Source organism: Phymastichus coffea, unplaced genomic scaffold (genome assembly GCF_024137745.1).
Source record: "Phymastichus coffea isolate CEN01 unplaced genomic scaffold, Cenicafe_Pcof_1.1 PCOF00059, whole genome shotgun sequence".
NCBI lineage: Eukaryota > Metazoa > Arthropoda > Insecta > Hymenoptera > Eulophidae > Phymastichus > Phymastichus coffea.
Window position 1 is genome coordinate 685,554 of NW_026706870.1, and position 23,166 is coordinate 708,719.

At 36.0% G+C, this 23,166-nt stretch overlaps 5 protein-coding genes and 1 long non-coding RNA gene across 19 annotated transcripts; 3 read left to right on the plus strand and 3 right to left on the minus strand.

Moving 5' to 3' along the window:
• Nucleotides 1-589: 589 nt before the first annotated feature.
• LOC131666634 (multiple inositol polyphosphate phosphatase 1-like) lies at nucleotides 590-4,447 on the minus strand. Its single transcript, XM_058939470.1, has 8 exons — nucleotides 4,399-4,447; nucleotides 2,289-2,417; nucleotides 2,004-2,197; nucleotides 1,819-1,941; nucleotides 1,590-1,737; nucleotides 1,073-1,283; nucleotides 801-1,013; nucleotides 590-743 (listed from the first exon to the last, which is right to left on the minus strand). Exons 2-8 carry the CDS (start codon nucleotides 2,392-2,394, stop codon nucleotides 590-592), a joined length of 1,149 nt encoding a protein of 382 aa, XP_058795453.1. The 5' UTR covers nucleotides 2,395-2,417; nucleotides 4,399-4,447.
• A 262-nt stretch (nucleotides 4,448-4,709) lies between these two features.
• Nucleotides 4,710-6,341, plus strand: LOC131666566 (uncharacterized). The gene is made up of 5 exons (XM_058939350.1): nucleotides 4,710-4,881; nucleotides 4,970-5,066; nucleotides 5,143-5,332; nucleotides 5,508-5,688; nucleotides 5,972-6,341. The coding sequence occupies exons 2-4, from the start codon at nucleotides 4,980-4,982 to the stop codon at nucleotides 5,612-5,614; spliced, it is 384 nt and encodes a 127-aa protein (XP_058795333.1). The 5' UTR covers nucleotides 4,710-4,881; nucleotides 4,970-4,979; the 3' UTR covers nucleotides 5,615-5,688; nucleotides 5,972-6,341.
• A 1,721-nt stretch (nucleotides 6,342-8,062) lies between these two features.
• On the minus strand, nucleotides 8,063-11,271 carry LOC131666534 (probable deoxyhypusine synthase). Of its 3 annotated transcripts, XM_058939295.1 has the most exons (9): nucleotides 10,807-11,271; nucleotides 10,010-10,236; nucleotides 9,411-9,685; nucleotides 9,127-9,342; nucleotides 8,873-9,065; nucleotides 8,672-8,775; nucleotides 8,477-8,602; nucleotides 8,342-8,392; nucleotides 8,063-8,235 (listed from the first exon to the last, which is right to left on the minus strand). In XM_058939295.1, the coding sequence occupies exons 1-9, from the start codon at nucleotides 11,028-11,030 to the stop codon at nucleotides 8,161-8,163; spliced, it is 1,491 nt and encodes a 496-aa protein (XP_058795278.1). In that variant the 5' UTR covers nucleotides 11,031-11,271; the 3' UTR covers nucleotides 8,063-8,160. The 3 variants fall into 3 exon arrangements, with proteins under 3 accessions (XP_058795278.1, XP_058795279.1, XP_058795280.1); XM_058939296.1 differs by lacking the exon at nucleotides 10,807-11,271 and having other exon boundaries at nucleotides 10,010-10,295; XM_058939297.1 differs by lacking the exons at nucleotides 10,010-10,236; nucleotides 10,807-11,271 and adding an exon at nucleotides 9,833-10,003.
• Nucleotides 11,272-14,270: 2,999 nt separating this feature from the next.
• LOC131666478 (uncharacterized) lies at nucleotides 14,271-16,388 on the plus strand. Its single transcript, XR_009302099.1, has 3 exons — nucleotides 14,271-14,430; nucleotides 14,604-14,750; nucleotides 15,232-16,388. It is a non-coding gene; the product is annotated as an uncharacterized LOC131666478 (long non-coding RNA).
• A 59-nt stretch (nucleotides 16,389-16,447) lies between these two features.
• LOC131666473 (multiple inositol polyphosphate phosphatase 1-like) lies at nucleotides 16,448-23,048 on the minus strand. 12 transcript variants are annotated; one of them, XM_058939166.1, is made up of 8 exons: nucleotides 22,892-23,048; nucleotides 21,751-22,063; nucleotides 21,408-21,536; nucleotides 21,158-21,345; nucleotides 20,958-21,080; nucleotides 20,247-20,713; nucleotides 19,948-20,157; nucleotides 16,448-18,390 (listed from the first exon to the last, which is right to left on the minus strand). In XM_058939166.1, exons 2-8 carry the CDS (start codon nucleotides 21,926-21,928, stop codon nucleotides 18,144-18,146), a joined length of 1,542 nt encoding a protein of 513 aa, XP_058795149.1. In that variant the 5' UTR covers nucleotides 21,929-22,063; nucleotides 22,892-23,048; the 3' UTR covers nucleotides 16,448-18,143. The 12 variants fall into 12 exon arrangements, with proteins under 12 accessions (XP_058795149.1, XP_058795148.1, XP_058795147.1 ...); XM_058939165.1 differs by having other exon boundaries at nucleotides 21,751-22,315; XM_058939164.1 differs by having other exon boundaries at nucleotides 21,751-22,318.
• LOC131666476 (uncharacterized) lies at nucleotides 19,018-19,932 on the plus strand. The gene is made up of 3 exons (XM_058939170.1): nucleotides 19,018-19,131; nucleotides 19,205-19,321; nucleotides 19,382-19,932. Exons 1-3 carry the CDS (start codon nucleotides 19,081-19,083, stop codon nucleotides 19,625-19,627), a joined length of 414 nt encoding a protein of 137 aa, XP_058795153.1. The 5' UTR covers nucleotides 19,018-19,080; the 3' UTR covers nucleotides 19,628-19,932.
• Nucleotides 23,049-23,166: the final 118 nt, after the last annotated feature.

Below are 23,166 nucleotides of genomic sequence, written 5' to 3' on the forward strand. Positions count from 1 at the left end.
TTGGTCTTTACGCGCGAAGATTGTCAGTATGATATTCACACATTCATCGACTTTTCCAATTCAAACAATATCTTTCTATTTAATTTAATATGTATTTCGCAAACGAGTGTTTTCTTTACAATAGTTTCACTACTTTGACAAGAGAATAACACACTTTTGGTATTTTGCTTCAAATAGATTATTGTCTGTTGGTTCAAAAAGACAATAATCTGTTTGAATCCAGTATACCTCATAAATAATGTTCGTACATCTGGCCAATAGTCGAAGATAAAATGTCCTTATGTTGCCTGCAGTTTGGTCGCGCGCAACAACCAAAGATTCGTTTCCGGCATTCTATATAATTGTTGAATGACATTACCTAACAGTCGACAGTTGATTATTTATGAGCTTGTACAGGTGATGGATAAACTTTGATGTCACACTGTATTCCAGCGAAATAGAACGGAAAATTGAATAATTGAAAAGTATGCAATATAAAAGTGAGAAGCACTTTGTTAATGCAGTTAACAGTATCTTGTAGAACAGTATAAATGTTATAAATTAATATAGGTTTTAATAAAGCCATGAATTTATTTTTCAATCAAGAAAATTAACAGAAATTCAAAGAACAATTGTTAACGTGCTGGCTAAGCTTCTGATCGATAAAACTCCAGTCACAAAGTCCATTGTAACAGTTTTCTATCCGTTCCAGATTTTCAGCTACATAAAATGATACCGTGTATGGAGTCATTGATCCCGCACAACTATAAATATAAATCAAGTATAATTTACTTTTTTACGTTGAGTGTACTTTTACTCACTTGTAAAGTACAGCGATAATGTTAGTTGCAAAAGGTCCCAACAATGAAGTGCGATACTTGCGATCCTGGGAAGATGAGTAATTGGCAGCAAGAAGCGGCTTCGAAGATCCTCCGTCAAACCCTAACGCAGCCATCACCGTTTCTATTGTGACCGTGTGTGCAAAATAAAACACTCCTTTGGCATGATTTTTCGAATTACCGTCGATTATTTCTCTGCGAAAAGTAAGCGTTATTTTCAGAAACTTTTAACGCAAATTTTTTTTTAAACCTACTTGAAATGAGCGTGCATGTCTTTCAAAGGCTGACAACCAAGATCAGCATTCCATTGACGTCCAGGTCCGCAATAATAATAATGATCAAGATCCTCTTGATACTCAAAAATTTTCAGTTCGTCATTAGTGAACAAATAGCACCAGGACGATAAGTTTTGTGGTTGCCAGGCAGTTTCAAAACGACAAATGTTGTATAACGTTCTCGCCACATCTGCAATACCAAAAAAAGATTTTTAATACGATAATTCACATTTGTTCGATGAATCATTTTTAATAGTGTATAAACATGTATGCAGAGACTAAATATGGGAGGTTCGTCTATTGACATAAGGGGGAGATAAGCACGCGTACATTCACCGAAGGCGGGGTGACTGTTTTGGATCTTGTCAGTGAGCTCGCAAAATAGTCATCCCTCCTCAGAGCCGTACGCAAGCTTATATGTCCCTTCATCTCAATAGATGCGCCCCCAATATCGATTTAGTTAGTATGTCTATCGACGTTTATTTACTACTATTACCGTAATCGAGGGTTTGATTGTAGCCAAGACGACGAGTGACTTGTCGGAGTAATTTTTCGACTTCAGGACCCACGGCGAATTGGTTGCTTTCTCGATCGTAATGATCTTCCCAGTAATGTTTCTCCCATGCTGGGCAATTCTTATAGGCCTTAAGCCAACGTATTGAATGAGTTTGCAAAACTTTTGCTATAGATTTCGTTATTATAATATATTAAAATGAAAGACTTACTAAAAGAAGCGTATCATTGGTTGGTGGTTTCTCTGGTGGTACAATTTCCTCGGAAGTACCAAAGATACCTTCAGTAAAAGCTGCTAAGCTTGACTGAGTTCTCTCGGTATTTGTCGCCCTGAACTGTAAAATTCAATAATCGTGACAAGATGATGTTGAGTTATATTTGAAAATGCATTACGTACCACGAAATCTCCATGTTTAACTTTTTTTGGGTCAACTTGTAAAAGTTCAGGAAAAATATTCCGAAGACGTCGAGCCAATTGATACATGTCTTGTTTTCCTTGAGAAGTCAATTTGTAGGCTGATTCAATTGTCATATCTGGATTAAGACGCCAGTCCGACAATTGTTTTAAGATGGTTGAGCTCAAATTTCCAGCTGTAGTGAAATAAATTCTTATTTTCAAATATTCAATAAGCACTTGATCATTTAAATCAATAATAGATTATTTATCTACGCATATGGTTACCTCCATTTTTATGATTCTTAATAATATCATCTCTTATGTCGGCTAATTTGAAAAATTTCTGTATTTCTGATTGAGAAGGATAACGAGTTCCATGCCTTATCAACATCCATAACTGCACTGGTTTGCAAGCTATTTGCAAATGATGGAATTTAACTTTGATTTTTCAAAATTAGTTGAAATTATTTTATTCAAATAAAATCTTCATTTTCAAAAATCAGAACTTATAAATTTTATCTACAATTAAAAAAAATGTCACTTATTCTATTTTATAAGGTAATGCACACGACATGTATATCGCAGTGAAAACTATGACGGATAACAATTACACCTCTGGTTAGTTTTTCGACTTTGATTTAAAGTAAAATTATTGTTTGTTTACGCTCATTCCAACAAATCTTTTCTAATATAAATCTATGGACTATAATTTGCGAAATTCTAGAGTTTGGATATTTCTTTGACTTACTGGATTCGGGTCGCACGATGTCTTTTCGCACAATATCGTATATAGTTCGCGTACTAAAATACTTATAAATTCCCTTGTCTCTTTCCGTCGTTACAATAGAAGCATTTCCGCAGATCAATTGCATATAACTCAACAATAATAGTGAAATAAAGAGTGTCATGTTGTTTGCGACAATTGTGTATTAAAGAAGTGAAAATTTTTATTATTGTAATATAACTAAAGTACCAGAAATGGCTATTAGCACTGATATATGAATACGATATGACTAGTACGACTACAGGATGAAACGAAATTTATCATTGGATTTTTTCTTTTCTTATCGGTATTAGCATTTGTTTCGATATAGTTATCACAGCTGTGACTATTCGTACTTACATTTGTTTAATTTATGGATGCTTTTCGTATGATTTTAGATAATATAACCGAGAAAATTAATCTTATAAAATTTGTTATAGTTATGATTAAGATATAGTTACTGTAAGATATTATCCAAAGGGATACGCTTATCTTCTATGTATTTTGATATAATCATATCCATTATAATTATTACTACTATCTTTACTTTTATCATAAAAATTACTACTATGGTTAACAAAATTTGGACACCAATAAGATAATTTAATATTTATTAAATGTATGTTAATGGTTGCTATAAAGTCAGTAAAAACTGATACAGTTAAAGTAATAATTGATATAAATTATAGCAAATGGTATGGTTTTCAATTAATTGCAATTAAAGCTTGAATATCAAGTTTATTGAAACAAATTGCTAATTCTCCATCCTTAAAATTTCTTTTGTTATAATGAAATTAAATTACAGAACTCAAAAACATATGTTTAAGTATAATGGTGTTACTCACTCAAAATCAATAAGAGACTGATGCGACCAATATGTACAATTCATTTCATTATTATTATACGTCTTGCATAAAACGCGTAATATTTATGTATTATTTATCAGAGAATGCGATACAGGAACCACGATGACATCTGTTTAGAAAGGTAAAACTTTGTATATGTATAAAAAACCATTATATTTTACCATATTTTGAGGAATTTCCATGTCACAGACGAACGTCAGATTATCGATTTGTACGTATAATTCCAGCGTAATTTCAAAATATATTCTCTTATTTTCTTGAAACAATGTAATATCAGCATATTTCGATTTTTGCAGATTATTATTATCCATATGAATTATACATATATTAAATTTACTGTTGAAACATCAATCTTCTACTTCTAGAATACAAATGTTTCAAAGTGCAAATCGCACTTTGTATATCATAGCGATCTTTTTATGCATTAAAGCAATCACAACGCTGGATGTCTGCGACTCATAATTTTTTTAAATAGGAATCATTTGAGATGCTCGTTAAAATTTGAGTTTCGCAATGCTACTATTACAAGTGCAAGACGGCATAGAGTAAAAACACACAAAGCGGTAGTTAAATATTATGTTTTTCATTAATTTTCTTTCAGTTTACAAGAATATACTTAAAAACTTAGGTTTTTGGAAAATTGGATAGTTAAACGTTTTTTTTTCACTACTTTATTTACATTTTCTAAAATTTCATTGATTAACAACTAATACAAAAAGATATGCATCGACGTTCATATTCTGCCAAAGTGAATATTGTAACTCACCTTTTTCGAAAATTGAATTCACAGCTTTTCCCAAATATTTTGCCACATAGTTGCGCTTCCCTAAATTCGTTTAAAATACGCTTATCATATCCAAGTTTCAATAAACGCTCAATGATGTATTCAATATTAGTAAATTCATTACAAGGCATAAATATATTTGTAGGCACTACTAATCATAGCAATCCATCGATAGGATAAACAAGATTGTCAGTAGGCATCCTAACAGACTTAACTGTCACTTGAAACTTAAGTATATCATCGGTCCGGTGTAATACATTAAAATATAAGCTTTCTAAGTCCTATTATAAGCCGGAAACATACGTCTGACGGTCAAGCTGCTAATCGTTTTGCCAAATCTGCCTCATTCTCGTTCCGTCTGCAAGAAACAGATGTATCAACGCTAGCCACGACAGGTTCTTCCAGTTTGAAAGCACCCAGAACGGTTTGTGAAGTTCGTGAATACCGTCGTCCTACCAACGTCACGTTAGTAATCTCAAATAACTATTCTATTCAGAATTCAAATCAGAACCTTAAAATTTATCCGATGTAATATTTCGTTCTGTTGGCGCAGAAAGAGCATTATGACCAATTTCAGTTGTTACGAGTGCGTCGAAAATCAGTGCGATGTGTCAGACAGAAATATATCACTTTGCGAGACGGCAATTAGCGTGAGTAGACTAATCCGTCTCCCGATCGTTTATGTGTCGAATTTTCAAACGTGCAACAAACTTTTCGGAATTTCAGTGCTGGAAATCTTCGTTTCGAGTAAGTCAGAGCATCGTTCGATATTCTCGCGGATGCATCTCTTCACCGGACGATTACGAGAGCATTTGTAATAATAATATCACGCAGGCGAGTATCGCCAAAGATATTTTTACTTGCTGTCCAACTGAATTATGCAACGACGGTGGTTTTGCTGTATTAACTCAGACTCGTAAGCATCGATTTTGTCATTTGATAAATGTGCACTCACTATGCGATAACTGATAATAATTGAATAACTTCTATTTGATCAACGATAGATACACATTATTATCCATCGAAGCCAATTCCTTTGGTATATCCGCTTATAACAGTAATGGTCCTATTTGTTACGTTATCAATCGTAGGATTTTATGTATGGTATACGGATGAGAGACGCTTCCGTGCTAATATGTTGAAAAGACAAGAAGAACGGATGAGGATGGAGGCAAATGCAGCGGAACAGCAACAATAAACCCATCCCGTAGATCGCTCCTGTCAACGATAGAATAGTTCAGTTAATTACATTAATCAAGTCCTCTATTCGCGGTAAATATCTCATTCTTCATTCGCCAGTGTTAGTGATTCGACGAACCAGTTACATGCTTTCCGAAAAGTACCCACATCTACAGCTTCAGCCTCATATTCCGGCTGATATTTCGTACACGCGTAGACGTCGGTTCATGGTGTGGTTTTGTTTTTCGGAGTGCCTATGGCGAACGAGAGCCGATAGGAGATGCGCGAATTGATTGCCGATAATCGAACGTTTGAAATTTAACGATCATTGACCGTTTTAACAAATTTTTAACTTGGATAATATTTGACTTTCCAGATGATGAATTCGTTGGGAACTCCGATTGAAGACTGCCGGATAACGAATTTTTCGGCGCGTTGGCCCATTTGACAAGTTAATTAACAAGACGCTTTCTTTTGATTTGAGATGATTTTTCGAAGACATTACATTCCTTTTATTATTTTCAACGCGCCCTTATGGTACCCTACAACATTTAAATAGCAAAGGATATTTTGTAGTGATCTGGGTAAAAAACTAGTTTTTATTGTTAAATTTAATAATGTAATTCATGGGTTCCTTTGTTAATAACTGAAAACTAATTGATTATACATTGTGACTTACATATCTTTGCCTTGAGCGATCTATTTTATAACAGATTTGTAACCAAATAAATAATTAATTCCATCGACTTTTATGTGTTGGCCTTTTCCTAATTCAGATGGATATTATAAATCCAAAATAAGTCCAAACATCAATGATTTTTTAACAGGTTTGTCAGTGTATTATTTGTACAACTGTTATTACGATCGGTGAAAAAATACCTGTGCCTTCAAAGAAATTAATATTACACAACATTAATAATCTGTAGGTAATAGATGTGAGTTTTCATTGGTACGCTATTTCTGTACATTCTATCTCTTGATTTATATTTTTATGTATTTTTTCACACGATGTGAAAATACCCTACTTATTTCGAACGCCTTCTACGTCTCATTAATTTCAAACGTCAAATGGTCATATATATTGATTCTGCATAACATATGACTAATTTGTACAACGATATCGAATCAAGATGTATTATATTTAGTTAAGCAATCAATAAATCCAAGCCTATCGGCGAAGTCGATAGATTCGAGTTTATTGAAACTTTTTCACACGTGCAGAAAACAACGTTTAACAACAATATGATTAGTTAAGATAGGATTAAGCTTGTTTATTTTCCTCGGACAACCATGAGATCATTTTAAATATTTCGTATTTACTAATTCATTACATTTATGATTTGACAATATTTCTGTAGTCACAGACTGTATAAAATATTTGATTGGCATTAAACAGCTACATCGTTCTTTTTCATGATACAGAAAAACTGATCAAGGTATCTACAAAGTGAATGCTCAAGCGCTTAAGTCAAGGCTGCTCTTACTGCGAAAGTCGTGGTGAAAAGCATCGGGTAGAGCTTGCCGGGTTTTTCCCGTTCTAGTCAAAACTTCAATAAGGAAAACAGTCATTTACACGCCTATCGATGTTGCCGTTTGAATTGTCAGTGTCTGTATTTTTATCGATATTGTCTTGTCATTTGAGATAATACGTCTGAAAAATATGATTTTTTGAAAATAGAATTTTTAAACAATCGTGCCGAATGAAAACACGTGTGCTGAAATAATGATAAAAGTAACACTCGTGTTTGTAACACTTGCCGGAATCACTTTATGCTCTTTGGATTAAATGCTTGAAAGCGACTATTACTTTTTTCCCAGTAATCGACGTTTTACTAATTAGAAGAAAATGAACATTAACGCATGCTACGGGATCTCTCGTTATTAAACTTGGATTTAATTAACATTTATAATCAGAATTCTTATCATAGAAAAAGAACTATAACCCAAACATCAAATAAGCAGATTCTGAGGAGTAAGTCTCAGGGATTTTCTGATCAACTTTTATAGTATTGCAAGACATTCGATTAAATGATTTCGCGAATTGACCAATTCCTGCAAAATGATTAAATGATAACATTGTTCAGATGTAAGAGATTAATAATTAACGAGTGATAAAATAATAAAAAAATAAAATTTCCAATTTATTAAGGTATTAGAATTTAATGAAAATGTTAATTACTATCATATATCTTGCGTCTACTAAATATTATTTACGACTATTATTTATATAATGTTTTCAAATACGTTCTTATTGCATTTTTAGTCTGATTAATATATTTCTTATTTTTTCATATGTAAAACGAATATATACAGAGTTTAAATATTAGAACCCTACCAATTTTGGAAAGCTAAATCATAAGTTTTTAGATGAAAAGATTTTCAAGAATTCGAGGTATGAAAATTAGGTAAATATATACGAGGTTTGGTTATAAACTAATAAAAAAATACAGACATTGCAGTGTGGTAAATAAAAGTTCTTTTAATAAAAAATGTAAAATTATATTAAAACGAAACTTGTCCAAATTGATCATAAATACTCAACTATTTTGCTTATTAAATTAACAATTAAACAGTCGTAATTTTAAAACTTTCCGTAGAACTAGTTTTCTTTATAGGATTTGCTTTTGCCAACCAAGGTACCTGAAACAAAAAAATATGTAATAAATATTATATGTATAAAAAATATTGATTTTAAAAATAGTAGTACTATGCAGCAATATCTTATATTTATGATCAATGTACTTACAAAAGTTTGCGCAACAATCAATGGAAAGACTAGAGATGCTTCAGCATAAATCTGAAATAAAAAATGTTTCAAGTTCATTATTACTTTATTTAACATCAAATATAAAATGTAATTTCGTTTTGCATTGTGGCTTACCTTCACAGCTTTGGAGTCTTTTTTAAGTTTGCCCCAAGAAACCGCTTCGTCGGGTCTAGCTCCACTATCACTGCCATCATATTCAGATGCTGTATTGATGAAAACTCCAAAATCGGCACCATTTCTCTAAAATAATTGAAATTAATTAGGTCGCTTAAGCTTATTTACATTTTCATCTACTGATAGCACACTCACCATTAAATTAGCATTACATATGTGATGTTTAACAACGCCACCCCCAATGATGATTACTCCACTTTTTACTGCTTTCATTGCTATGGTGTTAAGTCGCTTTAAATCTAGTTAAATTGTACACATTACAAATCTTGATGTATAAAATGGATATAAAATAGAAAAAACAATATAACCATGTTTATTAAATTAATACAAATTTACCAGAAATAATGTCAATTACAAGACCAGGATTTTTAAAAGAATGAAAGTACATCATGTCTCCAAGACTACCATCAGTTAGAGCTGGACTGAAAACTGGAATTTTATTTTTAGCTGCCCAGTAGTAAATTGATTCTTTATTGTTTATTTTTTCACCCAATCTTGTGATAACTTTTGATGGAGTCCATAACGTTCCCTGAAAATTGTATAAATTAAATTAAATTGAAAACTTTTAATTTAATTACTCTTTATTTCACCTTTTTCTGTTCTTCCAACATTTGATCCAAAATTGGTGTAACCCAGTCTTCAAAAAGGCAGTAATTGTCATTTGGTACTAATAAATTTCCGATTCGGTTAATGCCTCTATCTCTTAATGATTTACCATCTAAATAAAAATCTCCTACATATGTTGGAGCTAAGCATTTGATAAAATCTTCCTCCACTCCACCTGCTGTAGTGACTATACAGTCAACCTTTTAAATTAAATATCAATTTTAGAAAACTCATTATGAGTGAGTTCTCTTTACTAAGAAATGATTACCAATTTGTGTTCGACTAGATATCTAATATTTTCTCTCACACCAGAAGAAACCATATTCGACGTATATCCTAGAAATATTGTACAGCCATGTTTTCTTTTAATGAATTCATCCTCCTCAAAAGCATCATCTTGTTCTTTTTCTAGGGGTATACTGCGATCTTCAAGCATTTTTTTAATTTCTTCAATAGCTAGACCAAAATTTGTTGCTTGAAATCCAGAATACTTATAGGTTTCAAATAATTTTTGATAGTCAAGACCATCATTAAAATCGTAACCTGGAAAGTCCAAATTATTCAATTGATTTATAACTCATGTGCGAGATAAATTTGTACAAGTAAAGTTATCTACAATAGAATATAGTTCAATATGCGAATTGGTTGAAATGTGTATCGAGACAATTAATAAAATTAAAAATAATTTACATTTGTTCATTTCCTGTTACAACTTCTGTAGTGAAGTTTGCTGTATTTTATACTCTACTAGAACGTGTGTGTCAAGAGGACTGTAACCTCCAATCATTACCGTTCCGGCAATTGTAAAATATATTTATAAAGATTTAAATATCGAATAAACTTATAAACAATGAAACCATAAAGAACCTTGAACAGTCGGTGTGGCTGAAGGAAGCGGAACACTGTGTTTCAAAACACTGTCTATCAAAGATTCAGGCACTTTGACGTCAATCTTCGAACTTGATGATGCACATGGCTTATCTTCCGCGTTATTTTTAACTACTTTTCTCTGGTTACCCTGCGATTTGCTGCTACTTTGCGCTGCGACTTCCATTGTTATTAAAACAATCAACAAACTTTCCACATGCCTGCTACTACAATTACAATATAAGATGCAAGATCAGCTGACAGTCCATACCGTCTGCTGCTTGCGCGGCTTTTTTCGTTCCATGTGCTCATTACGATTTCATTTATCAACTTGTTTACGGCGCATGCGCACAGTAAAAAGTACTATTTTTAAATACTCTGTCATTTTACCAATTTACCCATATCTGATTCATAGTTATTGATAAGCGAGATACTGAACAAATAAATCTTATTCGGTAAAATTCAAAATTTTCAATAAATTATCAAAGAGCTGAAGGATATAAAGAGGAGCAAAGAAAATATAAAAAACGAATTGAAAAAGTACATACTAGTACAATAAAAAAAATTATGGAAGCAAAAATTAACTGCAAAGATTTGAAACGAACACTGGAAACGTGGTGTGGAAATCGGTATCCTACATCGGAAGTCCATGAGGATACAGATATCCAAATGTAAGATGTAAGAACTGGTATTTGTGCACAAGGAAAAGACAATGTGAATTACAAAAAATCACATTCTAGAATAACAATATATAATTACAAAAATATTCAATCAAAAACGAAAAAAGAATTCGAAACCATAGTGAATTTGGCAATGACTTTATAAAATCAAGAATAAATGAAACAGAACCACTACAGCAAGTATACAAACACACACGCAACAAATAGACAAGAGTCTCAAGCATATGTACGAGCCTCACATGTTGAAATAGATATACAGCACCTGCATCTAATAGTCCGACATACAAACCTATTGAAACAGTATTTGACAGAATATACAAAATAGCCGAAAAAAATAACATCAAGGCTCTGTAAACACGATAGCAAAACCAACGTCAGGTATGCTGATTACATAAATTAATCATATCACAATGACGTATGGGGATATAAATTACATTGGCAATAACCAGGCAATACTGTATTTTGATAGAAGTATCAAAGGGAAACAAATTTATACCAATTCTGTATATTCACTAAAATTATAACTTAAATATAAAGACATCGTAATTGTAGATGAAATTGTTTTTACAGCTTCCTGCAAATGCGATTCGATCTTTCAGCATCGAGATATGTTCCCACATTATAGAGTAACATGTGCAGTTAGATTAATCTGTCCTGCAAGATTAAACCAAATTGAAAGATTCGTATTTACAAGAAATATGAAAGCACCTACAGGAAACTTTTGTACTGCCAAACAAATGCTCATCAGATTCTTAATCAATATGCCCAATCATAAGACTGTAAGTTTGCTTATAACAGTAGAGCACAATACCGCTGAATATAAGTAAGTGAGATAATACCTGGTTAGTAAATAAGAATATAATAAAACTGTTAAAAATTGAAATATATGTATTCTATATATAATTCTAATATAATTTGTTTTCCGTAGTATGTAAGTTTTGTTTATGTATCCAACCTATGTACAGGTAACTTGTTTACTTCTTTAGGCAATTATAAATGTACGCGGAATAAGCTATGAACTTTGTATTTTTGAGTCAATCAAAAATAAATAAAACATAAAAATAAAAAATACTTACATATTTTCATTGTATGAACTTATAAATATAAAGTATTTATCATTAATTAAAAAAATAGTATTAATTACATTAATGAATTTAATCCACTATGTATAAATGGTTGTTGAGGGCAAAGCATAAAATATAATTGTTAGCGCAACAGTAACAAATAAAATGAAAAATTATGCAAATAGTACAAAATATAATAAAAAACTAAAATATTGTGAAATAACGCGAGTTTACATAAAATTATTATTGAACTTATATATTAAGGTGACGCATATTTTTAATCTTGTAAACTCGCTTCCAAATATCAAATTGATATGCTATATTACTAAAAACTGAGAATAAGTTAATCTTGGGCCGTTTGAAAACCAAATTTAAAATGAAGATTCGACCTGAATTGTATTTGGTAGTTAGCACTGGGTAGGTAATATTCTACTAACATTTTATCATAATTTCTTAATTCCAAGTTACTTACTCGAATATTTAAGAAACTCATCAAGTAACTAATCAAATTTCATCAACTGACTACTATGCATTGTTGAATAAGGTAAAGTATTCTCTAAAAAATGTTACAAAAAGTTATAATTGGAAAATTAAGTACATTTTTATTTATTGTTGAAGTTTACATGATAAAATGAAAGTAAAATGTATCGTTGAAATGATAAAAATATTTATTATACAAATTATAATCTAAGCGTGAAAAATCCATAATGCATCCTCAAACCGATAACCGTTTAAAAATGCTGTCAAAATCTGCTTTGCGCTCTCAAGGTACACAACATTTCGTTCCTCTGGAGTACAGCTCACTATAAGCATTAATGTAGCTGGATCAAAGTGGATGTGCATCCGTATGTTCTGCATTTCTTCGGTGATGTTCGTCCAATTTCTTTCCAGAGCTTCAAGTCTTTCTTCTGGTACTCTGAACTAAATTAAAATAGAAAATATTATTGATTTTTTAAATTCATATAATAATAATGTATTGTTAAAGTATTTAAACGAAGAATCAATTTTTTCAATACTATTGGTATATTATTTATCTATGTTTTGTTCACTTATCTTTAATAAAGCAACGTGTTAATATAAAATACATCTCGTCAATTTATTTATTCGCTCTGATAATTAATATGTAAAACAATAAATTATTTTGATTTGTTCTCCCATATGAAATACAAGTAATTTTTGCAAAAAAGACCGTCTTCAATTTTTTTTGGAAATAATTCAAAAAGTTATTCATTAATCGAGTCAATAATAAAATGGAACCAACTCGCTAGCATTGTACCTTTTTAAATGAGCCCATCAAAGCACTTGAAATGTTCCAGAGATATGCGCAACCATGAATACGAGAAAAACATAATATCGAATACAGAACCTCCATTTTTTAATTCAGAAAAAATAACACCGATACTACTGTGGTAAATTACCTTGACTTGATATCCGTTCTCACCAGGATTCGCCATAGCTGCATTTTCCACCAAGTGATTCATCATTGTATCTACTGCTATCTCACTATCAACTATTTACTATTGTGAATATACAGGAAAGTATGGTGTTGACGCGTTCCAGCAGAGCTGAACAGTGGCTGCGGAACTTGTCATAGCCAGTGATATTTATAGAGTCGAGCAAATAACATTGGTTTAAACGAAACTGTGCTCAAGTAGGAAAACAATGCCTTTAGAAAGAGAGGGAGTCAACTGGGGCGGTGTCATCCCTTCTTCAACTCGAGGGAAAGCTAAATCAATGAGCGAAGAGTAAGTCATTAAGGACAGTGAGTCGGCGACTGCGCCTCAGCTAATGCTCGGCGCCGTCAGGGAGCGAATTCGTAGAGCGAGCATTGTGCGAGAAGCCGTCAGGGATGATAGTCTGAGTCAATCGTCATTACTTTGCCCACACCCTTAACACCTATCTTCTCTACCTAATACATTTATTATCTTACGAATTTTCAAACGATTTTTTGACCCTTGTTTCGTACAAATCATATCCGACTTGCGAAAGTTTTTTACGTTTAAGATATTAAATTATACTTTCAGATTTTTAAAATCTATCTTTTGATCTTTTCATTCTATTTCAATTGTCACGTGGTCTTTATTACTACAGTAAATAAAACTAGTTTTGAGCATCATATGCAGTGTTTATTGATATAACGTATGTATACATCATCCAAATGTAAAGCTGACGTTGTTCGCAGTAAAATTAAAAATGCAAGATAGTTAAACATTTCAATTGAAAATAATATCTCGGCCACAATACTTTTACTTGTAAATTATTTATTGATAATGTATTATCAAAAGTAGTAATAAAGACTACGTGACAATTGAAATAGAAACGAAAGAACAAAAGATAGATTTTAAAAAGTTGAAACTGTAATTTAATATCTTAAATGTAAAAAACTTCCACAATTTTTTACAAGTCGGATGTAATTTATACGGAACGAGGGTGAAAAAATTGTTTAAGAACTCGTAAGACAGTAAACGCATTAAGTAGAGAAGATAGATGTTAAAGGTGTAGGCAAAGTAATGACGATCAGCTTAGACTATCATCCTTGATGGCTTCTCAAAACGAAAGCCGAGGCGCAGTCGCCGGTTCACTGTCCTTTACTACCAGAGCAAAGTGCGACTTTTCCGCACGCTCGGGAAATGTGCGTTGAAAATCACACTTCCCACACATCGTAGCGAAAAATACGGTACGACACGTGTTCGGGAAAGAGTTTCTCGCTTCGCTCGGGCGTAAACGCTACACGAGACAAGAATCTACTTTCCCGCACTTGTATCATAATGTACTATTTCCACTTGATCGTAGTATCGATAAAATCAATGTTATTTGCTCGACTCTGTATAAACATCGCTTGTTGTTCAGCTCTGCTAGAACGCGTCAACATCACAGTCTCCACTATATTTGCAATAGTGAATAGTTGACAGTGAGATAGCAGTAGATACAATTATGAATCGCTTGTCGGAAAATGCAGCTATGACGAGTCCTGCTGTAAACAAAAATCAGATCAAGGTAATTTGCCACAGTTGTATCAGTTGCTATTTTTTCTGAATTAAAAAATGAAGGTTCTGTATTCGATATTATGTTTTTCTATGACTTATGTTTGAGCATACCTCTGGAACAATTCAATCGCTTTGATAAGCTCATTGAAAAGGGTATAATGCTAGCGAGTTGGTTCCATTTTATTATTGATTCGATTAATGTATAACTTTTTGAATTATTTCAAAAATAAAATTGAAGTCGGTCTTTTTTGCAAAAATGACTTGCATCGCATATGAAAGGAAAAATCAAAATAATTTATTGTTATACATATTAATTATCAGAGCGAATAGATGAATCGACGAGATGCATTTTATGTTAACACGTTGCTTAAACAAAACATAGATAAATAATATGCCAATAGTATTGAAAGAATTAATTCTTCGTTTGAATACTTTAATAATACATTATTATTACATGCACTAAAAAATCAATGTTTTCTGTTTTAATTTAGCTCTCAGTACCAGAAGGAAGACTTAAAGCTCTGGAAGAAAGTTGGACTAACATCACCGAACAAATTAAGGGCATGCAGCTGCAGGTCCACTTTAATCCAGTTACAAAAATGCTTGTATTAAGCACCACTCCAGAAACGCGATATACCGAGTACCTTGATATCGCAGGGGAGTCTTTAAAAGCATTCATAAATGGCTTCGAATTCGAGGATGCATTATGTGTGTTTCAGGCTTAGATTATGATTTATAGATTAAATATTTTTATTATTTCAACGATATATTTTATTTTTATTATTTTATCATGTAAACTTTAACAATTAATAAAAATGTACTTAGTTTTCCAATAATAACTTTTTATAACATTTTATAAAGAATAGTTTGACCTAAATCAATAATGCATAGTAGTAAGTTGATGAAATTTGATTTGTCACTTTATGAGCTTCTGAAGCCTACAATAATGATTCTCAAATATTCGAGTTAGTAACTTGGGATTGAGAGATGATGATAAAATATTAAATTTGGTTTACGAACAGCCCAAGATTAATTGCTCAGTTTTTAGTAATATAGCATATTAATTTGATATTTGGAAACGAGTTCACAACAAGTTTAAAAATAAGTGTCACTTTAATATATAAACATTAATAATAATTTTACGTTAACTTACGTTATTTCACATTATTTTAATTTTTTATTATATTTTGTACTATTTGCATAATTTTTCATTTTATTTATGTAATTTTTATGGTTGCGCTAACAATGATATGTTATGCTTTGCCCTCATCAACCATTTATACACGGTGGAATAAATTCATTAATGTAATTAATACTATTTTTTTAATCAATAAAACTGACAGTAAAGATTTAGAAAAATAATGACATCCATATGAATAACAATTGTACAACGTTTGAAAAAACAAATCCATCACCCAATGTTTCCAGGCTATTCAAATAGTTAAGGACCACCCGTATATGTCGCAAGCGATAAGCATTTTCAGGCATTAAGCAGAATGGCCGGGCATTAAGCAAAACGATGGCAAATAGCATAACTTACATGCAAGAATCGCATATACACATATTTGTCACGTTCGATTGGTTGTTTTGCTTAATTCCCGGGCATTAAGCAAAAGTGCTTAACCAAGTAGATATTTAGAAGTAGAAATATCTTTTGCCCATTAATTCCGACTCGGATTTTCAAAAGTGGTTTACAATGAGAATATTGAGTTTGGACAAATGCGGATTTCATAATATATATTTTTAGTAAATAAATTTTGAATATTAAATAATCTTTAATTGCAGATAGAAATTTACTTTCGTAAATTTTAGCGTTATTATTTTGAAGCAATCAGATAAATTACACATTACACATAGATGAGATAATAACTACATTACACGTGTATTTTACTTATTACAGCAAGTTAAAGATTCGCGATAGCGTGAACGTCACAGTAGTTTTGCTTCGAAGCATGAGCATCAATTTGTTTTACATGAAATCGCTCGCCACTTAATGCTTGTTCCGATGCCGCCTCCCTTAAGCACAAAAAAAAAATGTCTAATAGACCTATTGGAATTGAGAATGTGATATAATCTTCAACCGGCGATGGCGGTGATGTATCTTTAGAAATATTAACCACATTCTATGCATTAGCTGCTTGTGCCTAATAATCTTCTTGATTTTCAGCGATAATTTGTCCTCGTATACACGAAGCATCGACAGTAACGTCTGCAGTACTTAAGTGTAGATTTGGCATCTTTCAGATCGTATCACTTCACCAAAGCTAATCGCCCTATTACAAATTACTAACGTCTTACTAATATCGTAGAACATACGAAAGTTTGTACACAAAGTTTCAAAGTAGAGTCGGAATCAACTGATAAGAGATACATCTATTTGCCGGAATTATCTTAAGTATTTTGCTTAATATCTGGTGATAATACGAAACAGTTCGTCGAACCAGACAAATAGATGAATGTTCGATTTGAACATGTGCGTACTTAATGCTTGAAAATGCTCATTACCTATGACACATATATTCTCTATTTCATATGTCCAGATAACACTGAAAATGCCAATTAACCAAAAGAAGTTTCAGACACAGCAAATACTTTAATTGTTCATGCCAAGGTCCAAACACGCAAATGAATCCAAATTATTCAGCAGATGTAACAAACAACACGAGTACTGCTATCAATGTATCTAACAAGGAATTAATGAACTAGATTGAAGATGGGACGGCAAGTATTTTCTGGTGAAGTTAATACAGAGCTAGCAGAAAAAATATAGGGACGTAAAACGACCATATTATCAGGAAATGAAACTGTCATATATACCACTGTAAGAATGAGAAACAAGATAAAGACAACATCTATGTTTATTTTTGTGCAAGATCATCTCTTATAAAAAAGAACCTGACAAAGTGAAGTTAGTTTATTCGTGATCTGACTGGCTGATAGATAGTCACGTGATCAGTTGTTATGCGATAGTAGGTATACGTTATGTACACTTATGAAAGATTGCTGCAGATTTTCGTAGACGACTAAATATTCGAAAAGTGTGTCGGTATAGTTGGCATGAACTTAATATGCATTGATCGATTTAATTATATAACGTGAAAATAACGACCAACTGATACCTCGTTAGAGACATTAATTGAACATTGCTCTTTGCAAAAATTTAGCTTTAAATAAACAATTTTTAAAGTAGGCAATGAAAGGATTTTCAAGTGTCATTTTTGCGGTTAACTGAAATGAAAATATAGTAATCAAGTTGGTATTTGGTTTGTTAATACGCACCACAACAACTTTTACAAGTATTTTGAAAAGGGCGTAAAAGTTTTCAACTTATTAAAAGAATAAAAGGCATTAAACAGTCACAAACTCATTAGCTCTCCTTATTATAATATCGCGTAGAAAGAGCTTATAAGACAAGACGAGCGCTAAACGCTAAAATCATCAACGCGCTTAATTCGGAGTGAATCGGAGTTTCGGAGCTTGCGGCATTGATTTCCTCGTAGCAAAAATCCATGGAGCATTTCTCAACTGGCGAAGTGTACTTCCGCTCGAGGAAGTCCCAGTCGCAGAGTCCATTCCGGCAGCCAGCCATTTGCACCAACTTCTCGGCAGTATGAATGGTGACCTTATACGGTTTTTCCGATTCGCTACATCTGGAAATCAATCAACGCGACTTTTATTACGGAGCTGGGCTGACGCTTCGATGAGTGACGAATGAAAATTGATTGCCGAACGGTCCTACTTTGACCGAGGCAGCGTTTTGCAATGCACGGGCGTTTACGCGAACGTTCGCAAACAACGTCGGTCGCAGCGCATTCCTTTTACAAAAATGCAACATCGCTGAAATCCACGCCAATCGGTTTTAGTCATTCGCGTCCGCCATCGGCGGCTCTGCTCGTTGGATTTTTCCGATTTTCATCGTGGGTGGTCCGCCAGAGCGAACCCGCAAGAGAGATGCCGAAAGTGCCACATCCGCGCAAATTTATCCGAGAGGATTCCGCGCACGGCAGCTGAATCGAATGGAAATTGAGTTTCCGAAGGAGGAACAACAAGTTTAAGAAATAACGACGCCGCTCGTGTGGCGTTTCCGCATTCCGGCGACCGCCGACACACGTCGCGTGCGCGCACACACAGCCGGGTCTACGGAAAGTCCCCGAACCGAGAGTGAAAAGAGTGGAATTCAGCGCGCGCGATAGCGTCACACGTGCGCGCGCATAATTCGTCGGAAGCAGTAGGAACGTTTTTTTTTTTCCTCTCTTTTTCAATCGTCGCCGCGGCGACATAAAGCGATTCAGTGTGTCGGCGTGCTCGCGGCAGCTCGGGGTGACACGATATCACGAAGGATGAATCGTCGCGTGGCTTGCCTCTTACTGCTGTCGGTCTGCGTCGCGCAGGTACGTGCGCCGCGTTTGATCGTTTCCGACCATCTCCGCCGGTCCGCACCTCCATGTGTCTAACTGTTTCCAGAGCCTCGGGTGCAGTCCTGCGAGCGAGCGCGATCGGAATGCTTGGCGAGAAGCTCGCGAGAAAAGACACGTGGACAGCGTCGTCGCAATAATCAGCGCCGTCGTAGACAGGATAAAGGTAAGAGGATACTAATTTCCCGTCGACGATCGGCTCACCTGATGGAGCTCGTGATTGCAGAGATACGCGGACGAGGTGGGAAGCTCGGCCGCGCAGAGCTGCTACGACGAATCAAGGCAATTATTATTATTAGACTTGTCGAGTAACGGCGAAGAGGAGGTAAGAAGATGCATAGAAAGTGCCGATACGGAACTCATCGCCGACGAGTGCTGTTACGAACTTCAAAGTCTTATTGGAGAAGAATCAATGAAAGTAGCCCTGGCAGCGACGAGTTGCATCGATAAGGCTAGATTGTCGTATAGATAGCGCGTAAACTTTATCTGCCTGTCTCTCTCGATGTTACACGGATATCTGGCATATTTCAAGAGCAGTTCAAATATTCACGGTGCCTCGCAAAATACTCTCTCATTGTACTCGCGCTTTCTTTGAAAAAGAAAGATTCCTGTGTTCGAACCTGATTACTTTTGCCACAGGCGTGTTCAAACGATGCCCATAAAAGTGCTGTCGATTTTAAAAATAGTAGTTTTGTTTCGACTGACATCGCTTTTCAATTGACGCGAACAATCGTTAGCAGAGCGGCAGAAGATGAACGGAGTGCAAGCTCTTGCAATGAAATTCGCGATTACCTGTAGAAAACGGCAAGGACGTTGGTCGCGAACGGACCAAGGAGCGACGTGCGATAACGGCGGTCCTGCACGTCGGCGTAGTTGCTCGCCAGCAGCGATCGGGAATCCTCGGTCATTTGCAGTGCGGCCATAAAGGTTTGCAGAGTGACGGTGTGCGCGAAGTAGAACACTCCTCTCGGCTGGTTCGTCGAGTTTCCGCCCGCCAAAGCCCTGCGACGATCGCGTTCACTCGTACGACGCGTTGATTTTCAGAGCTCGTCGCAAGCCACTGCGACGTTCCCGAAGCCACTCCAACGTACCTGAAGCGCCCGAGCATGTCGCTGAGCGGCCGGCAGCCAAGCTTAGCGCTCATAGCTCGCCCAGGCCCACAGAAGTAGTAGTAGTCCAGGTCGCCTCGGTATTCCAGTACTTTTAGCTCGTCGCCGCGAAACACCAAGCACCAAGCGGACGCGCGGCCCGGATGCCAGGCAGTCTCGTAGCGGCACGCGTCGTACATGGACTCGACGGTAGCTGAAAGCCCCGGCGAGTCAAGCGTCGATCGCGGTCGAAGCCGCGTCGACCTGGCGGGGCTACTCACGAAAATCCACGTCCTCGGGGAATCCAAGTCTGCGCCCGATCGTCCGGAGCACGGCTCGAACCTCGGGACCGGCGGTGAACCTGTCGCGCTCGGCGGACACGTGCTCGGTCGCGTAGCCAGTCTCCCACGCGGGACAGAACTTTTGCGCCTGCACGACGGCAACAATCGCAGATTCTTTTTCAAGCATGCCTGAGCATTCGTTTCAAGGATTACGATTGCGACGATCGTTTTTTTTTTCTTTTTTTTTTTTTTTTTCGCATCCGCGACTCGGTTCGCTCGCCGTTCGAACGCGCTGATAATCGTCGCGGTCTTTGCTTATTTCTTTGACTCGACGGCGGCCCCGACGACGACGGAATGTACTATTAGTATAAAATGACATCGCTCCAGAAGTGAGTTTCAGATGAAACACGAGGGCGATCCTCCCATATCTTACCAGTAGCAAGGTGTCGTTAACAGGCGGTATTTCCGTCCGTACGAGACTTTCGCCGGCATCGAGAAAGCTGCGACGAAAGGCCCTCATGCTGGCTTGAGTCCGTTGGGTGTCCGTCGCTCGGAACTGCGGACAAATAGAAAGAATACGCGCGCGCGCGAACGTCTTCGACGACGAAACGCGAAACGCGCCGGTCGACTCACGACAAAGTCCTCGGGCTTGGCGCTCCTCGCGTCCAAGAGGTCGCCGAAGGCTCGCTTCAGCCGGCCGGCCAGCTCGCGCATCTGGCTCTCGCCTTGCATCGCGAGCGCGTCCGCGTTTTCCGTGGCGAGGCCGGGATCCAGTTGCCAATCGCGCAGCTCGTCCAGGTCGCGCGCGCAGAGGTGGCCGGCTGCAATGTGACCACGGTGAAACAGCCGCGAAGCGCTCGAAACATCGCGCGAAATAGCTGACCGCCCCGTCGGTGGTTCTCGAGGATCCGGTCCCTGAGCGTCGTCATGTTCAGCATCAGCGACGTGAGCTTTCCGCTGGGATAGCGAGCTCCGTGCCTCGACAGCATCCACAGTTGCGCCGGTGTGCAGCCTGCGCAGCGAGAGAGTATTTTCTCTTGCGCAGCACGATTCCGAATTGACGTCTTTTCGATAAGCCGGAACGCGCGTTAAGGCACGTATACGCGATCACCGACATCGCGCTTATAGCGTCATTGTTGTGAAAATACGTTTCGCAAAAACGCGTGAATGAGACGCCACTTTCGAAGAACGAAAAAGACGTGTACATTTCTCATTTGCCAACTTACTGTTTCCCAGTCGTGTCACGTCTCCGTGAACGTTTTCGTAGGCAGTCTTGGTGCCTAGATAAGGATAGTAATCGCGGGCTCTCTCGTAACATTCTACCGAGGCGTTCGTGGTTATCGTTGCTCCTGCTGCTGCGATCACTTGCAGCAAGTCGGCGATGATGACAAAAGTGGCAAGCATGGCTCGTAAAATCTTCTTTCACAATAATTTCAATCAGTTTTATCACTCAGCGAAGCTAATTTAATTTTTCGTAAACGATCAGCAATTCGTTGTTTTCCATTAGAACCAAGCTCCTCCTTGTCGCTGAGGAGCTAACTGGAAAAACGTGGAAACGTCATATCGGACACAAAGTCGCAAAGTGAATCGTGGCCGATTGCCGAAGTGTCGTGATTTAATAAAACCGTTGTCGACTTTTTCTTACGTAATTCGCAGGAAGTTGTCGAACGATTTCCAATTTCATGAGAAATCCATCTCCTTGCGGCTGGTGTGAAAGTCTTGAACGCAAGAGCCCGAGACACGGCGACATTACTGTTATAGCGAACGATCGGAAAGCCGAACAGTACGGTGCTGCTACGTCCCACGCAAGATTTGCCATATCAATTTTCGCACCAACCGAAAACCATGGGATATCTTATAAAATTACAAACTTTGGCTTACGCAATTAAATTATTACTGTACAATTGAAAATCGCTTCGTACAGCTACATATCAAAAAACTTTGATCGGCCACGGGAAGCCCCTCAACCTCTACCGATCGTCGAGCCGCAGTTCTACATTAAAAAATAGATTTATTTTTTGTTAAAAAGTAATGAAACTTTGTGCTTCGTTTTCAAAATTTCAAAGAGAATTTCGTTATAGACGCGTGTCTACATTCCTTAACTAATCACACTTTCACCTGCCGATACACGAAACGTCCTTGTAATAAAACTGCAATGTCATCACTTTTAGCTGTTCGACTCGCTGCAATTCGAATTAAGCTATTAATTTGACTTTTCCATCAACCTCCGTATCAAATCGTTCAACGTTTCGACTGAACATTTATTAAACAAAGATGAAAATCTCAATGAACCAACACAAGTATTTCTGTAACTACATTCAACATGCGCGTCAACTTTAATTTTACTATAATCTGAAATATCCAAACCTTTCGATGCTGTGTGATGATAGCCCTTGCTCATCAAAAGTGAAAGCTTTCACGATCTGATGAAACAAAAAAGAACGCAGTCGAACGCTCCATCGACGAAGTCAAAGCGACTGAAATCCACAATTCAAACTAACTTCAGTTTCAGAGTTTACCGACAACTTATGAGTGTTATATATGTATATGTGTGTGGGTACACACACACTTATATATAGACTACGTAGGTTCGATCACTGCAAGGCAAGGAGTATTTTCGAAACAACATTTGTGCTTAATTT